The 18,989-nt window shown below is 40.7% G+C and overlaps 1 protein-coding gene across 2 annotated transcripts; it reads left to right on the top strand.

Moving 5' to 3' along the window:
• The first annotated feature begins 1,318 nt into the window (after positions 1-1,318).
• On the top strand, positions 1,319-16,746 carry LOC115159261 (uncharacterized). 2 transcript variants are annotated; one of them, XM_029708814.1, is made up of 11 exons: positions 1,319-1,438; positions 6,558-6,633; positions 7,235-7,475; positions 7,830-8,125; positions 8,388-13,492; positions 13,553-13,810; positions 13,927-14,143; positions 14,371-14,615; positions 14,837-15,106; positions 15,392-15,498; positions 15,684-16,746. In XM_029708814.1, exons 2-11 carry the CDS (start codon positions 6,568-6,570, stop codon positions 15,899-15,901), a joined length of 7,023 nt encoding a protein of 2,340 aa, XP_029564674.1. In that variant the 5' UTR covers positions 1,319-1,438; positions 6,558-6,567; the 3' UTR covers positions 15,902-16,746. The 2 variants fall into 2 exon arrangements, with proteins under 2 accessions (XP_029564674.1, XP_029564673.1); XM_029708813.1 differs by having other exon boundaries at positions 1,320-1,438; positions 8,388-13,810.
• The last annotated feature ends 2,243 nt before the right edge of the window (positions 16,747-18,989 follow it).

The following is an 18,989-nucleotide window of genomic DNA, read 5'->3' as shown; positions in this document are numbered from 1 at the left end:
GTCCCTAGCCGAGTCTGGACCCTCCCAGACGGCGTTGGCCCTTTCTAGGGCTCTACCCGTGAGATATGAGACGAGGACACTAACCCTCTCTTCTCCCGAGGGTGTTGGGCTGACGGTTGCTAGGTACAGTTCCAGCTGGAGTAGGAACCCCTTGCACCCAGCGGCCGTCCCATTGAACTCCCTGGGGGGCGCGATCTTGATGCCACCATGGCTGGGCTCCGTCGGCGCTGGTAGGGGCGCAGGGTATTGTACCGGAGCTGGCGTGGGTGGGGGAGCGCCTCTCTCCCAGTTCTCCAGACGCGCCAACAACTGGTCCATAGCGGCACCCAGTCGATGGAGGATGTTGGCATGCTGGGTAACCTGCTCCGCCATGGACAGAGTTGGCGCTTCTGCTCCTGCTGACTCCATGAACCTTGGTGCGGGATTCTGTCACGGCTACTCTAAATAGCAGGAGGGTGAAGTCAAGCGCAGGAGACCGAGGTATGTGAAAACACACGTTTAATAATTATGTCCACAAAATGCCAACACAAGGCAGGGTATAAACAACACTCCCAAAAATAACAGGAACAAACTAATCCTGAAGAGAGTCGGGACGCAGCCCAGCAACCCTAATGCCCAAACTGACAACAGCAGATACAGAACAACAAACCCCAACCTACTAAATCAGACGACACGAAAATAATCCCGCACAAACCCCAACAAAAACAGACAGACTAAATACCCCACTAACGACCTAACACAAAACAGGTGCTAACCAAGACAGACATAACCAAATGACACAGAAACAGAGATCGGTGGCAGCTAGTAGACCGGCGACGACGACCGCCGAGCGCCGCCCGACCGGGGAGAGGCGCCACATTCTGTGGACGTTGTGACAACCACAGTGCTAAAGTGTCTTTCTGGACCGTTTACTTCTGTTAACTTTCAGCACGTCGTGTGTTTAAGCGGCCCTTTCACAGAAGTGAAATGCAGACTTGTATTTAGTATCTTTAGGAATAAAAAAATGAGATATACAGGTTTTCTAATTGTTTAAAAAATCATATTGATTACATCAGACTCATCACACTTTTTCTCACTCTTTCTTTCATCATCAACACACGCCATGTTGGAATGTCTCAGTTGAGAAAAATGTATGGTTTACAATACCTTTTACAACCTCTAATAAAACGTTACCCTTAACTTATATACGACGAGAGCAAAAGGGCATAAACAGCTATAAAAAAATACAGTAAAGTAAAACAAGGATGCTGGTCTTTGAAATGTGAACGTGAAACCACCGTGGCTATTGGGTGTGTCAGGTCAAGGTCAACTTCTGAGAAAAGTACATAAGAAGCTGTGCAGTGTCTCAAAGTTCACTATGTTATAGGTGTTTTAGTCCTTATTTTCACCTTCTCAGAGCGCTGACTGAACACAGAGAAGAGGAAAGGCAGAGGAAAAGGTTAGTTCGAATCTTGTTCACTGTGTAGGCTATTCTACAGTTTTAAGGCTTTGATTTATGTTGAAAACTAATGGATGAAACTGGATTGTTTTCAATGGGCTATTTGTGTGTAGGGTGATATTTGCATGAGTGGGACACTTTTTGGTATATTATGTACACAATCAAAATCAGTCTACCCCTACTCAAGTGATGTTTATTTCACTAACTTCTATGGGTTAGGTGGGACGTTACCATTTTAAAGATAAACTTCTCGTTAATCTAACCACATTGTCCGATTTCAAAAAGGCTTTACGGCAAAAGCATTAAATTAGATTATGTTAGGACATAAACTTCACAAGAAAAACCACACAGCCATTTTCCAAGCAAGGACATGCATCACAAAAACCAAAAATACAGCTAAAATATTCACTAACCTTTTATGATCTTCATCAGATGGCACTCATAGGACTTCATGTTACACAATACATGTATGTTTTGTTCGATAAAGATCATATTTATATCCAAAAACCCCATTTTACATTGGCGCGGGATGTTCAAAAAATGTATTCCCACCAAAACTACCGGTGAATGAGCACATCAATTTAGAAAAATACTCATCATAAACGTTGAGAAAATTTACAACAGTTATTGAAAGAATTATAGATATACTTCTCCTTAATGCAACCGCTGTGTCAGATTTTAAAATAGCTTTATGGAGAAAGCACATTTTTCAATATTCTGAGTACATAGCTCAGCCATCAAAGGAAGCTATACAGATACCCGCCAAGTTCTGGGGTCAACTAAACTCAGAATTAGTATTATAAATAGTCTAATAATATGCAAATATTTGACTCTGGGCCCGAGTATTAGGCAGTTTACTCTGGGAACGCTTTTCATCCGAAAATTAAAATACTGCCCCCTATACCTTAAAAACGTAATTAAGGTCTTATCTCAAATCAAATGTTATTAGTCACATGCGCCGAATACAACAGGTGTAGACCTTACAGGGAAATGCTTACTTACGAGACCCTAACCAACAATGCAGTTTCAAAAAAGGGGCATTTGGGCATTTTTATGATGAAACAAGTTGATCATGTATTATGTACAACCCCTAAATCAACATCAGACCCATACTTTTGCTAAAGCGCGGCTTTAAGTTGTAGTGGGACACTTACGTAGATGAAGTGGGACACTATTTTCTCATTAGAAATACATCAGTGTCCCACTTCACCTGGCACTTGTAACGTTGTAGACGCTTGTAGATACCACACTCTGTTTTTACTATTTTGTGTCAATGACCTTCTACTAAACCATCTCCATGCTATTGGGAAATGTATTTGGGGACATTCCAAGGTCTGGGTGAAAATCTAACTAAAGGAGTCTGCACAACTTTTACTTGCCCCTGAAACACCTCTATTACTCCCCAAACGACCCTTTCATAAATTCAGCCTCCTTTCTTACACTGAACAAAAATATGAACACAACATGTAAAGTGTTGGTCCCATGTTTCATGAGCTGAAATACAATATTCTGGAAATATTCCACATGCACAAAAAGTTTATTTCTCTCAAATTTTGTCCACAACTTAAAGGACACTCTAAAATGTGCAGTTTTGTCACACAACACAATGCCACAGATGTCTCAAGTTTTGTTGGAACGTGCAACTGTCATGCTGACTGCAGGAATGTCCACCAGAGCTGTTGCCAGAGAATTTAATGTTAATTTTGGTACCATAAGCCGCCTCCAACATTGCAGTACGTCCAACTGGCCTCACAACCGCAGACCACATGTATGGAGTCGTGTGGGCGAGCGGTTTGCTGATGTCAACGTTGTGAACAGAGTGCCCAATGGGTTATGGTATTGGCAGGCATAAACTACGGACAACAAGCACACTCAATGGTAATTTGAATGCAGAGAGATACTGTGACAAGATCCTGAGGCCCATTGTCGAGCCATTCATCCGCTGCCATCACCTCATGTTTCAGTATGATAATGCATGGCCCCATGTTACAAGAATCTGTACACAATTCCTGGAAGCTGAAAATGTCTCAGCTCTTCCATGGCCTGCGTACTCTGTATTCCCAGTCATGTGAAATCCATAGATTAGGGCCTAATTAATTTATTTCAATTGACTGATTTCCTGAACTGTGATTTTTGAAATTGTGGCATGTTGCATTTATATTTTTTGTTCAGTGTACATGTCAGTGAGTAGGTTACAGTTACATGCACACAATACTGCGATTATTGTGGATAGTCAGATTAATATAGTAGTTTGGTTAAAACGTTTACATGCATTGCAAGAAGAACGATTTACATGGACACATCTGAAATCAGGCAAACTGATGGCGCTCAGATAAATGCAGAAAATCACAAATCAAAATAAACGTTCTACCACAGAAGACATGTTATTTTTGGGAAGCATATTTCACTCTGAGTTCGGACATATAAAGTTTGCATGTGAACTACTTCAGTTGTTCCCGAACTCTTCACTTGCACTAAAAAGGGAGGCTTGCGCGGCTTGTGCTAGCGCATGCACAGATTAAACACACCACTGGAACGCCGCATAGGGTGCTTACATTGGTGTGCGCAGGTGAGCAAACTGTACACATCTGCAATTACTAATAACACATCCGCATCCGCCTGACTATATGTGATATATATGTGATGACTCACTAGTATAGAAAATGCCTGTAGGCTATAGTCAGTGATGGCGGAACGATTTTATGCCTGATTTAGATGTTTCTCTATAATTTCCGACATTTTAGTTAACTTGTCTATAATTAGATACATGTAGCTTCTCTTCTTCTGTCAATATGTGTTGCCCTAGAAGACTAAATAAACCCTTGCTCACCAGAATAATGTCACAAATCGATAGACTAGATTGAAGCATTTATTCTATCGGTAAAATTCTCTGTCACTGCTGCTACTTTCGCGGATCAAAGACAAAATGCAATACATCTAAAAAAGTTATCAGTTGGACTGGTCTTATGGAAATATTAACAATCCAACATGGTTCTGATAATATTTCAGTTCGACTTGGAAGTACATTTTATGTGGTTGAAATACTATCAGCTTGTAAGATGCTGATAAAGATAGCACCTCTACAGGCAGCCTGGTCTCAGACTAGACTAACATAGTCAATGTAAATCCGGGATTCTGATATTACTATGATATGTTATGTTTGGTCTGGTTACATAAAACAGATGGTTTAACTTAAGGTAAAAACAAAAGTTGTCGTTCGAATTTCATCCCGGACAACTTTTAGCTATTATGCAACTTTTTAACTAGCCTACTTACTACTTTTTAGCTACTTTGAAACTACTCAGCATGTTAGCTAACCCTTACCCTAAACCTAACCCTTTAACTAACTTTTCACCTAACCTTAACCTTAACCCTAACCCTGATAAGTGTAGCAAATTCGTAACATATTGTATGTTTTTCTTATTCTTAATATATTGTAGCCTATATTTTTCAAATTTGTAACGTATACAGTGCATTTGGAAAGTATCCAGACCCCTTGACCTTTTCTACATTTTGTTAAGTTACAGCCTTATTCTAAAATTGATTAAATACGTTTTTTTCTTTATCAATCTACACACAATACTCATAATGACAAAGCGAAAACACATTTCTAAAAACCTGTTTTTGCTTTGTTATTATAGGGTATTGTGTGTAACCCGCCCGCTTAGATATAAATTGCACAAGAATTATACATTTATGGATTTTTAAGGTAGCCTATTGTTTTGTCTTTATCCAACCCGCCCGCCACGCACCCTCTCTTCATCCACACAATAGTTAATGACCCTAAACTCATCTACGGGTTATGAGGCAATCCGCGCATCACTAGTTTACATGTCCTAAAAATTTGAAAGATTACTCAGAAAACCAGGTGTTTTAAGCTTACTTGATTTTGACCTAACCCTGATTAAGATAAACAGAGTAAGGTGTTTAGGCCTACATGACTATTGCATAATCTGCCTACTGCAATAATCAGTTTAGCCTAATATCAAATTATTACGGTGCAAATACATTTCCCCATTGTCCTTCCTTTCTTTCCCTCCCCTTTTTATTTCCCTTTAAATCCTTCCACTCATACTATGTGGTTTATGTGCTAGGCCTATTTAGCATTTAGACTCGATTTTGAGATATGAACAACTACAACAACATATTCCAATGTACTTTAGAATATCTAATGAAGGAAATTACATTTGAAATGATTAAAGGTTTATTTTGTGCATAGTTAAAAAAGGGACCTGTCCCACTACTCAAACTCCATTCACGGGAAGTGGGACAGTAATATACTAAATCTAATTTTCATAAAATATAAAAGCTGTTTACATGAATGGTTATGTTTCAAATCACTACTAATTTTAACACCAAAAGCTAGATTGTTCAATAATAATTGACAGAAGAGTATGGCAGGTTTTTTTGTTTTCAACGGGTCACCTGATCTAAGAAACCTGACCACACACGCTAAAGTGATGTAACGCTAACACAAAAAATGTTTTATGCCCAGAACACATGCAGAAACAACCCAATAATATTTGTTGTGATTGGTTTGCAAAATTACTATAGTACAGCACCCTCAAAAGCAAATGTCCCATTACACCTGATGTCCCATTAATGCTGACTTCACCACAAGTTATCCAGTAGGCCAATACATACACATACTTGTCATGTTTGTTCAAATGTTAACAACTATTACCAATATTAAATGGCATGCTATTAGATATACTGCAAATCATTTTTATACATCATAGTTATCTAAAAACAGCATTTTCAAGAAAACATTTATTGCTACTTTATGTTTGACATGTTTATGCCCCAAAAATGATGCTTGCGGAGACTGCAGGGAGCTACACAATTTTAGATTGTTCATGTTTCCTATTAGAGAATTGTTGTACTTTGCAAGTTCAAACCACTGTAAATTATGAATAAATAAATACAACTTTTATTAATAAGAATGAATAAACAATGAATAAGTAGGAATAGTAATAGGTCTGCATTGTGTATTTTAAAGTGGTACCTCATATTCTCTGCTAGTATGATAACTTGAGAAAAGGTCCAGTAGATAAATTAACACATTACACTTCAAATTATACAGTGTAAGACTGGTGTAAGGCAGTTTTTTTCCCAACAGATTCTGAATAATGGGGGCCTCGGTGTCTATAAGGAACCAAACCCCTTACACTTGGCACTACGAACTTGTCGGCGACGTAAGTATCTGAGTCAATTTAAAATCATGATAGTTATAAACGTAGTGTAATGCTGTGACACTACTGTTGCTAACGGGAAACTTTCTTACAGACAACAAAATTAATAGCATTTAAATATGGCAAGGTAATTCATAACGACAATAATGTAATTTTGCTGAGTGTAAGGTGCTCTGTGAAATACCTGATCATGATATTTTTAAACCTAGATTATTGGCTCTTCCCAATGCTGGCATGCCACAAAGGAAGGCAAACATTATGAAGAGCTGAACTAATAATGGCAGTGTTGCTAGAGTTGAATTCTGTTGATGTTGTTAATATTAATAAAGTCGGCCCATTGTGTATGATAATGCTATTTTGCTGAGTGTAGCCTACCTTTCAAGTATTGTGGACTACCTAAAAGTGGCTGTCGGCAGTAAAAGCCAGGACGCTTATCAATATTGTCCCTGTGTCAAAATGAAAACCAGTGTAATATCAGACCTGGACATTTTATTTTGAGATCAATCTAGAAAATTGTTGAGCATTAAGTGGGATCGCTGAAGATTAATCTTTACACATTTTGAGATTTAAAATGTATATCTGGTAATGATTTTCTGTTTTCCAGGGAGGTGGCAGTGGCACGTTGCATGGTTGGGGTAGTGTAAAAAGAAAACTCAACTCTAGGTGGATCCATTGCTACCTAAAGTTAAGATATCACAATCACAGTAGCAACTCCTTCTCATATGAATTCAACAGTAACAAGCAGGACGGAAGTCAAACATTCACTATTATAGAAACCAGTGGCCGTTCACTAATTCAACTACTGTGCGACACAGAGTCTAATAGTCCAACATGTCCAAACTATGGTAAGTCCATCAAATTCTTATAAATCTGCTGAGCTACATTATCATGTTCAAAATGTTCCATTTGGAAATAAACCATATACTCTCAATACATCGTATATCAGCAACTAGCAACTGAGCCAATTAATGTAAGGACTATTCCTTACAGTATACAAATAATATTGTATTGGTTCATTTGTTCAGCAAATAGCAGTATTGGCTCAGGGCTGCTATTTTTCTTCTTGATGAGCATTTTGTTGGAACAACATTGGCTGTTGGCTACTACGTCTCAAATGCCACCTTATTTGTACACATGGTCTCTGGCCAAACGCTGTGCACAACATAGGGAATATGGTGTCATTTGTATTCATCCATCAGGGAAGCAAGAGGAAGACCGTATCCGTCAGCAGCAGGAGGAGATGGAGCGGCGAAGACAGGAGGAGCAACGAAGACGACAGCAGGAGGAGGAGAGGAGCCATGAGCAACTGGAGAGGGAGAGAACGATCCAGAAAGAAATCGAAAGGGAGAGTGAACTTTCGGGTAAGAAGGTGTCAAAGGGACGAGAAAAACTGAGACAGAAGCTGAGTCTAAAAGGACAACAGCGCCATCACCAGCGTACACAAGTACTACACCAAATGATAGAAGATGACGCTGCAGCAATCAAAAGGGATGAGGTATGAGATATTTCAAAAAGGGTTGTAGAATGGGTTTTATTTCGCATTAATGATTTTGTTTCACATAAATGTTGCGTTAACTTAATGATAAACATATTATATATTTCTGAAAATACAGTTTCTTCATATTTACATACAGTTGCCGATTTACACCACTAATAGAAAACGTGTTTATAGTATGACACATACATCTTTTAGTGCATCTGTACTAAAATATTCCTTTTCTTTGCACTTTTTTTGTGTTGGGAACATTTCATTCTAGCACGGGGACTTGAAAAATAAGTTTGATGAACTTCTGAAGAAATACAAGATCACTGAAGACAAAAGCATGCAAGAGGACAAACTTGAAAACCGAATGAAAAATCTTCAGAATGAACTAACCCTTCAATACTTTGGAGAGCCTCAACCGTCCATCTGGTGTCAGTTGACAATAGATCGTGCTATCAGCCAAGGAGAGCAATCACTCACCGAGCGGTTTAGCATCCTCACGGCTGTGACAGAGCTAACGTTGACCAACGACTCGGACACAGACAGTAAAGAGGACCAACTACCTGACTGGGACCAGAAGTATGACTTTCTCATCAGTCTTCTTGAACAGCTGTACAGCACAAATCCCACAGTGGCTCAAAAACTTGTTCTGAGCATTCTTGATGTGTTCACAGAGGTGTCAGAGAAAAACAAGGGGCTTCTTAGTCAAATTCTCTTCAACATGATCTGGACACCTTCAGAAATTCTGCTCTTTTTGCGAGGTGTTTCAGGCATAAACCAAGAGTTAGCAACCTCGATCCTTCATACTGTGCGGACAAACAAGCTGGATCTTCTCTCTACTCTCTCTGCTCTGAAAGATAAAGACCCTGTCAACTCTCTACAATGGTATGCTGAGGCAGAAGGGGACAAGGATGCCAACACCATTGTGAATGAAATGCAAAATGAAAAGTACCCAGAGAAAATACTGTCCATAATGAAGGAAATTCTAGGATATATGACAGAGGAACTTCCAAAACATGCAAAGGAGGACTTGGATCAGGTAAAGATAGAGGAAGCAAAGCAGATGATCAAGTCACTGGATTTTACTAACCCTGACCTTGCTGTTCTCAAGGAGGTCTTAATAAGGATGTCTATTGCTGTGCAAGACTGCTCAACCATTTACACTCAAAATGGAAAGAACATAGAAGGCTACTTTCCTAGCATCACTCCGCTGGCATCACTGCTCACTGCTGAGAAAATAGAAGGCTACTTTCCCCGACTCACTCAGTTGGCATCACTGCTCATGCTCCTTCTACCAAAGTTAACAGGGAAAAAAGGTATCCTTCTGGAAATCGGCACAGGTGAAGGAAAATCTTGCATCTTGGCTATGTTTGCCACCATCCAGGCTATCCGTGGCACTAAGGTTGACGTTGTGACCAGTTCTCCAGTCCTTGCTCGCCGAGACCAAGAGGAGTGGAAGAAACTGTATGACATGTTTGGTGTCACGTCCTCTGTTGTGCCACCACCACAGATACAGGGAAGCTCCCCTGAAAGCAGGGATAGTAGGCTACAGGAAGCTTACAGGAAACAATTAGTTTACGGAACCGTTGGCAGCTTTGCAGCAGACGCGTTGAGGCAGGAATTCGAAAAGGACACCACACGTGGGGAGAGGAGGTTCGACATGGTGATTGTGGATGAAGTGGACTACATGACATTGGACAATGGAGTTCAGGTGACGTTTCTATCCCACGAGGCAAGTGGCCTGAGGCACCTCGGACAAGTCCTTGCTAGCATATGGGCCATGGTATCTACGTGTCAGCCAATTGAGATGGAAGATACTGGAGAGATTGAGTGGGCAACTGGAATCCAGCATTTTCACAAGGCTGCAAAGTTAGCTGTTATCGGTCCAGCGACATCTAAAGAATTCTCTGAATTTCACATTTTGGAAGCCGGAGTGGAGTTGGGTATCTATTCAGATGACGATTTTGACATGTTCATGCAAGCTCTAAAGAACACAGAGAAAGACGATACAACGGAGAACAGGATAACTGTTGATACATTCATGGCCAAAGTTGGAATTACTCAACAGTGTGATCTGCTCACCATCATGGAGAAAGCACTGGAGAATGATGTGGCAATTGACTGTTACTCTGTAACAAACAATAAAGCCGTGCTGGTTGAGGAGAAAAAGTTGCACAACAACCCTGCTATCCTGGAAATCAAAATGCTTCTCCTCGAGAATGGACGAGCTAGCGAGATCATACCTGAAGACAAACTTATTAAGGCAACTGTCACTGAGCTGAAGTCTAAAATCAAATTTTCTGGCAACTCTCAGTCAAACTCAGAGTTTCTTGTGATCCCCTCTTTCCTTGAGAAATACCTTGAGAATCGGTTACCAGTCTTTGTGGAAAACGCCCTGAAAGCCATCATGATGACACAAGGCAGAGAGTACATGATTGATCAGACGTTGGAAGCTGTCGGAGACAAGCATCTCTACCATGCCATCATCCCAGTGGACTTCCAGGCCAGTGGAGTGTTGGAGAAGAACAAACGCTGGGGGGACGGCCTGCAGCAGTTTCTGGAGATGAAACACCAGCTGGCAACCACTCCTTTGTCCAATGTGACAAATTACCTTTCAAACTTCCATTACTTTCAAAAGTACCTAAAAGGGAATGGCATATTTGGTGTGTCTGGGACATTAGGCGGTGTTGCCGACAAAGATTTCCTTGCAAGGCACTATGAAACAGACAGCTACACAATACCAGCTCATCGCCATAAGAAGGTTGTTGAGCTTCCAGCAATTCAGGTCAGTGGGCAAGCCCAGTGGATGGAGTTCCTCTGTAAGACATCAATGAGAGTGGCAGAAAGTGGTCAGGTTGTCTTGGTCGTATGTGAGGATGTCAAGACCGCAAACGAGCTTTTGAAGAAAATAGAGAGTGAGAATCCACATCCCCCCATCACATTATACACAATCAGTGAGAAACACAACATTGAGAGTACCAAATTCAGAGGGGGACATATAATCATAGCCACCAATCTAGGAGGTCGTGGAACAGATATCAAGGTTGATCAGGATGTCAACCTATGTGGTGGCCTCTTCGTTCTCCTGACACATTACCCTGGCAGTCGCAGAGTGGAGAAACAGGTGTTCGGAAGAACTGGTCGGAAGGGAAACCCGGGCATGGTCCAGATGATCCTCTGTGGGGATAACCTTGCCCAAGCATACCAGGGCCAGCCTGTGGAGATCATGAGACAATTGAGAGAGGAGTACGAAGTCCAACGCATCAAAGATATGGAGACAGATGAGCTTCTTGAAATAAAAATAAAAGAGGACCTGTTTGGCACGTTTTGCGAATTTCTTGACAAGTTTGATGGCAACTTCACAAAACAGGAGAGACTTGACCTTTCGGAAATGGGGCCGAATGATGTCCCTGAGTGTTTTAAAGATAATGGCCCTAAGTTTGATTACCAGCCTGCACTCAATGCTTTGAAAGAAACATGGGCACTGTGGCTTACCCTTCATGAGGAGCACATCCGTCAGCACGAAGATATCAGTGTTCTTAAAGCAGACCTTCTTGAGCATCTCACAAATAGGGGCAACATGCTGCTGAATGGAAAAAGTCAAAACTTCTATGACCACATTAAGCAGGCTACCGGCAGAACTGACTTGCACCTCCGCAACAAAAGTAAGTGTGACTATGAAGCAAAGTCCTACTGGAAAGATGTTGAAGAATGTGACCCTTTTTACAGTGTCGTGGCAATGTACAACCAAGCTTTCATCACCATCAACATGGGCAAAGATGGCTACAAAACAGAGGCACGGAAATTACTGGAAAGGGCAAAGACATCTGTGAATGTTTACTTGTCAGAAACCACAAATACCATGGTTTCTTTTCAGATTGCCACAAGAGGCAACTTTGAACCACATCATGAAGGAGAACGCAACTTTCTAAAGCAAATAGATTCCAGGATGAGCATTCACAAAGCTTGGATACGTAACATTGACCTTGCCGTAAATAAACTTAAAGAGCTTGAGGGTGAAGGTACAGCCATAACAGAGGTATCCTCAGTGTACAACCTCTCAGAAAATCAAGACTACATCACAGCAAATGAACTCACGGCCTTGTATGACAATGGCCTGAGCATTGTGTTTGAGGTGAAAAAGAAGCCAAAGTTCAGCTTTGACCCTTTGATCTGCATCTTCATCGGTATGTGTCAGGTCATCCTTGGAGTTCTGGTTTGTGCCCTATCGTTTGGCACTGCAACCCAGTTTGGCTTAGGTCTCATCTCTGAAGGAGTCTCTGACATGATTGAAGGGATATCTGGCATGATATCGGGCACATTCGATTGGGCGCAATGGGCCATCTCCAAAAGCATCAGCATTGGGATGTCTCTGCTCTCCGCAGGGTTCAGCGCCATTAAAAAAGTTGCCATCACAGCATATAAAGTCCTCAATGGTACTAAAAAACTCTCATCTGTTGCAAAGGAAATCATTGGCACAGGAAAATATGTTTTCAAGTCCGCACAGGGAGCAGCAAAATCTATCTCCAAAGAAACAATTAAGACTGCAACAAAGAAACTGGCATCCCCTACAAACATGAAGATGGCTCTAAAACACGCAACCAAGTACGCAGTTCAGGAGGTAGCGAAGCAGGGTGTAATCACAGGAATTAACTACGCCATTGATGCTGGAATTGGGGCCATCTTTAAAACAATTTTAGAAAAAGCTTTGAAAGACATGGTCAGTTCAACAGTCAAAAAGAATGCCGAACTAGATCTTAGTCTCACTGAGTACATTAGCTCTGCAGTACCTAAAGGAGCTTTGCAGAACCGCAGCAACTATGAGATTGACTCAAAGCTTGAACAACAAATTAAATATTTTGTTCAAGATATGACAAAAGAACTTATTCCTGGCCTCATGACTGATGCCACCACATCCCAAGTCAGTGATGTTATCAGCAGACTCTCTGAGGTGTGCAATAATGCTACTGACCTTGTGGAAAAAAGTGGAACACATTTTATTGCAAAAGGAGTCAAAATAAGTGTAGAAATAGCTAAACACACCACAACCTTGGTCCAAATGATTCAGTCCATTCCTACAGAACATGTTATCAATGACATATTTGTCCTCGAATTAAAAAAAGAAATTGAAGAGAAGCAAAAAAATGGAGGAGCAGTATGGAGCAGTATGATGGAGCAGTATGATCAAGATGGCAGACATGACTTACCAGATGTGATTCGCCTGAAGGATGAGTTCCTAAGCTCCATTTCGGATAGTGTCTCTGAAGCGTTCATAGATGCTTGTGCTGGTCATATGTCCTCTTTTGTGACGGGAATATTCAAGAAGAAGGTCAATGGAGTCACTGGAAAAGTTGTTGACAATGTACTTGGCAGACACAAAACTGAGGGCTTTTTCCAGGACCGGCAGCATAAACATGATATGAAGTCAGTCAGTCAGAAGACTGGGAAAGCTCTGTCAGAGACTGAAACAAAAGAACTTCTGGACTATGCAGAGAAGATTGGTGATGTTCATCGACCAGCCTCAGCCCTGGACATTTATGTCCTCACAAACAGTGACTTGCTCCATGGTAAAGGCATCCAGTTCAAAGTGGTGGATCAAGATGGGAAAACACTCTCAGAGGAGTCCTACCCGGGAACGAACAGGTCAGCTGGCCAAATCACTCTACAGCTGACCAAAGAGCCTGAGAAAACACACAGGTATTTGTCCTAAACTGTTTGGTAGACCTTCATCAACAATACTGCAAATCTCTAAAAATTAGGATCTCTCCATTTAGAACTACATTAATGAGAACCAATGGTGCTCTTTATTTCAGTGAGAAAGGAATCCTCTCTAAAGCAAAAGACAGAATCCAAGGAGTGGAAAGTCCATACAGTGGTCACTTTGACATCATCCAAGATGGCAAAGTAATCCCTGTGCGCTCAGAGAACAAGAACTGCCTGTACCATGCCTTAGTACAGGCAACATCTAACAGGTCAGAGGATGAGATCAAGAATCAAGCTGTGAATCTACGAAACAATGTTAAAGACCAGGTACTGTACGCCTACTCATGTCTACGTATAGTTTAAATAATTCTTAAACTAAGTCACTTTATGAAATATGTAATTTTCATCAAATCCGACGAAGGAACACTAGGAAATTAAGATGATTGGTAGATACCAACTGTCCCTAAATAAAATAAATGAATATAACAGATTGCAACTTTAACCTTGGTTGTGGAGTAATTGGAGTTATTGATACCTGTTATGTCTTCCCATAGATTAAAGGGAACCTTCAGGCTTATAGTGAAATGGTTCAAACCCAGAAGGCCTATGATGCACTTGAGAAAAATCATGGAAAATATGCTGTAGTTGGAGGGGACTTGAAGAGAACACGGACGAGTGATGATGGGGAATATGAACATGATATCAGTCCCATGAAGAAATTTCCTTATAGTTCCTCAGGGATAAATGAGTATGACATAGCCTTTACGTACCACCTTGGATTAGTTGGTCCTTACAAAAGGTAATTTAGCATAATATTTGTTTCATTTTTATATGGGCATTGTTCAAATCTACCAATGTTATTATAATGACCCTGCATTGTGTTTACACTTGAATATATTATTAAGACCAGAAATGTATATAATAATTCATAAAGCATTGACATACAAATTGTATAAATAGATGTGTTTACTTGAATTGTACTTCCATAGTACAACCCTTTCTCTTCTATTCCCTCATCAGCGTCAAAAACACCAAACTTTTCTCTGATAACATGGGGGAAAGAGGCATTGTGGAGGTAGACCATATCCCACCAAAGAATTCCCTGAAGCTGGCCAGAAACCAAACATCTCAGATGAAAAATCTTCAACAGAAGAATCCAAAGCTTTATGATATGATAAACAGCATTGAGGCAGATAAAAAAGGAGGGAACCTGCTCACAATGCGGGTTCTCAAACAGCATCACAGGATTGCTCTAACCACTGGAGCCAGTAAGACATCCGTCATCTGCAGGTGAATTATCTATTAATATAGGTGCAATCCATCCCTTCCCTTCCGCCTGTGATACACAACTGAGGCTGAAATAAAAACACAGAAACAAAATTTATTTGATATAATTTAAGCAACGTTTCTGCCTGGTCTTCTTCTTAGACCTTTCTGCCCTTTAATTTATCCATAATGTGAAACGTTCCAATCTTGTTGTGTTTTAGGAATTGAATACTTACTGTCTATGCTGCTTCCCTATTTGTAATGTTCTCAATCTCCTAACAACACTGTACATGGCCTTCCAACTCATAGGAAGCTGCTGGCAGATACACTTGCAAGTGGAGATGTGGAGAAATCACTGAAGTTCTCTTTCATCATGGCTCATCCTATTGCTTCCGACCAGCTCAGAGACAAAGCAGGTGATTATTGTCCATTATACAACGGGTGGGTCTAATCCTGAATGCTAATTAGTTAAAACCACATTCCAGCTGGTGTCTATTCCACAAGTTACCACCGGCTAAATCTATTATGTTAAATTTGGCTACTTTGCTGTTATTCTGTCTGCACTTTTTGACGTGACTGTAACTGTATGTTTTTATTCTAGAAAAGCCCAATCCACTTACCCTGAGATCCATTGATATGTCTCCTGAAGGAACGGTGTTCTACTATAAAGTTGGCTTCAATCAGATGCTGAATCACCATAGTAAAGAGGGGATCATCGACCAGAATCAGCAGGCAAGGCTGAAGTCCTGGGTGTCCGATAAGAAGTACCTGGACCAGAACACCCCAGAGTACAACGACATCCTTGCAGCCATCCAGTAACAAAACCTCCACTGGGGAAATGTTGGTAGAGGGATAAAATCATACTTTAATATTCAGCATATGAATATCATGGATTCAGTATAATCATAATGTGAATCATTTGTTGTTGAACCTTAGGTGAATGACAGTTCGACATTTCTACTGATGCATAATTATTATACTTTTTTGTTTTTGCTTACACAAGGTAGTTATGGCTTTTCAAAATAGATACAGTAACTTATGTGCAAGTTGCATGAGATATAAGCTTGCTAAAAGAACAGTAGGTTCTTTACAGTAAACTGTAAATTGACTTTTCATTTTGTTTCATTCAGTACTGTATACTATACTGGGTGCCAAAGTTCATTTGTCAATGTCATAATATTTACTGATGTCATAATATTTCATGTCTGTAGTTAGTTGTGTTGAATTATATAGGCTACTTTCCATTTTAGTGTAATGATCATGGTAACCTTTTAAAATCAAATCAAATCAGATTGTATTTGTCACATGCGCAGGTGTAGCCCTTACAGTGAAATGCTTACTCACAAGCCCTTAACCAACAATGCAGTTTTAACAAAAATAAATAAATAAATAAATATAACAAATAATTAAGGAGCAACAATAAAATAACAGTAGCGAGGCTATATATTTTATGCTTATCGTCAGTGGTTTCACAAACAAATCATGGTCTCATTGACAGTGTTTATCATGTTCTTGATTTATTTACTATTGGATTATGGATGATTTTATATTTACTCAATCCAAGGTGGTGTTTTAATCAATTTGAATAAATGTTTTCATTCTCAAAAATATTATCTGTATTTGAAACTATTGATAATGAACTGATTTAATTTGCAAGACTACTAGCAATGTACACCTTCAAGTGGATACATTTTGTCTTTCAAATCAAATCAAATCTTATTTGTCACATACACATGTTTAGCAGATGTCATAGTGGGTGTAGCTAAATGCTTGTAAGCTGAAGAGCTGGAAGCAGAGCTGCCCTATCTGTCGGCGCCATCTCTCTAACCAATTAATTGTGCACACATTATGTTTTCAGTTTGTGAGCGTGTGATTTAATTTTTGTAATTTTTGTAATCTTTAATTTAACCTTTATTTAACTAGGCATGTCAGTTAAGAACAAATTCTTATTTACAATGATGGCCTACAAAAAGGCATCCTGCGGGGGCGGGGGCGGGGGCTGGGATTAAAATAAAAATAAATTAAATAAAATTATAGGACAAAACACACATCACGACAAGAGAGACAACACAACACTACATAAAGAGAGACCTAAGACAACAACATCATGGCCCTAACACATGACAACACAACATGGTAGCAACACAACATGACAACAACACGGTAGCAACACAACATGACAACAACATGGTAGCAACACAACATGGCAGCAACACAACATGGTAGTAGCACAAAACAGGGTACAAACATTATTGGGCACAGAAAACAGCACAAAGGGCAAGAAGGTAGAGACAACAATACATCACGCAAAGGAGTCACAGCTGTCAGTAAGAGTGTCCATGATTGAGTCTTTGAATTAAGAGATTGAGATAAAACTGTCCAGTTTGAGTGTTTGTTGCAGCTCGTTCCAGTCACTAGCTGCAGCGAACTGAAAAGACGAGCAACCCAAGGATGTGTGTGCTTTGGGGACCTATAACAGAATGTGACTGGTAGAATGGGTGTTGCATGTGAAGGATGACGGCTGCAGTAGATATCTTAGATAGGTGGGAGTGAGGCCTAAGAGGGTTTTATAAATAAGCATCAACCAGTGGGTCGTGCGACGGGGTATACAGAGATGACCATTTTAAATTAAATCAAATGTTATTAGTCACATACGCCGAATACAACAGGTGTAGACCTTACAGTAAAATTCTTTCTTATGAGCCCCTAACCGACAATGCAGTTTTAAAAAATACAGATAAGAATAAGAAATAAAAGTAACAAGTATTAAAGAGCAGCAGTAAAATAACAATAGTGAGACTATATACAAGGGTGTACTCCTACAGAGTCAATGTGCAGGGGCACCGGTTAGTTGAGTTAATATGTGCATGTAGGAAGATTTATTGAAGTGACTATGCGTAGATTATAACAACAGTGAGTAGCAGTGGTGTAAAAGAGCAATGCAAATAATCTGGGTAGCCATTTGATTAGATGTTCAGGAGTCTTATGGCTTGAGGGTAGAAGCTGTTTAGAAGCCTTTTAAACCTAGACTTGGCACTCCAGTACCGCTTGCTGTGCGGTAGCAGAGAGAACAGTCTATGACTAGGGTGGCTGGAGTCTTTGACAATTTTTAGGGCCTTCTTTTGACACAGCCTGGTATAGAGGTCCTGGATGGCAGGAAGCTTGGCCCCAGTGATGTACTGGGCCGTTCTCACTACTCTCTGTAGTGCCTTGACGTCGGAGGCCGAGCAGTTGCCATACCAGGCAGTGATGCAACCAGTCAGGATGCTCTCGATGGTGCAGCTGTAGAACCTTTTGAGAATCTGAGGACCCATGCCAAATCTTTTCAGTCTTCTGAGGGGGAATAGGTTTTGTCGTACCCTCTTCACGACTGTCTTGGTGTGGTTGGACCATGATAGTTTGTTGGTGATGTGGACACCAAGGAACTTGAAGCTCTCAACATGCGCCACTACAGCCCCATCGATGAGAATGGGGGTGTGCTCGGTCCTCCTTTTCCTGTAGTCCACAATCATCTCCTTTGTCTTGATCACGTTGAGGGAGAGGTTGTTGTCCTGGCACCACACGGCCAGGTCTCTGACCTCCTCCCTATAGGCTATCTCATCGTTGTCGGTGATCAGGCCTACCACTCTTGTGTCATCGGCAAACGTAATGATGGTGTTGGAGTCGTGCCTGGCCGTGCAGTCATGAGTGAACAGGGAGTACAGGAGGGGACTGAGCACACACCCCTGAGGGGCCCCTGTGTTGAGGATCAGCGCGTTGGATGTGTTGTTACATACCCTTACCACCTGGGGGCGGCCCGTCAGGAAGTCCAGGATCCAGTTGCAGAGGGAGGTGTTTAGTCCCAGGGTCCTTAGCTTATTGATGAGCTTTGAGGGCACTATGGTATTGAACGTTGAGCTGTAGTCAA

Source organism: Salmo trutta, chromosome 23, assembly GCF_901001165.1.
Source record: "Salmo trutta chromosome 23, fSalTru1.1, whole genome shotgun sequence".
NCBI classification, from domain to species: domain Eukaryota; kingdom Metazoa; phylum Chordata; class Actinopteri; order Salmoniformes; family Salmonidae; genus Salmo; species Salmo trutta.
The sequence above is the reverse complement of the archived record's forward strand: the minus strand, read 5'-3'. Positions and strand labels throughout refer to the sequence as shown.

What these genes read in the sequence shown, in the direction of transcription:
- LOC115159261 (XM_029708813.1), top strand. Translation starts at nt 6,568, where the DNA reads ATGGGGGCCTCGGTGTCTATAAGGAACCAAACCCCTTACACTTGGCAC. An exon ending in TCCAACATGTCCAAACTATG is followed by an intron (nt 7,476 to 7,829) that starts GTAAGTCCATCA and finishes TTCATCCATCAG; the next exon opens with GGAAGCAAGAGGAAGACCGT. An exon ending in CAGCAATCAAAAGGGATGAG is followed by an intron (nt 8,126 to 8,387) that starts GTATGAGATATT and finishes ATTTCATTCTAG; the next exon opens with CACGGGGACTTGAAAAATAA.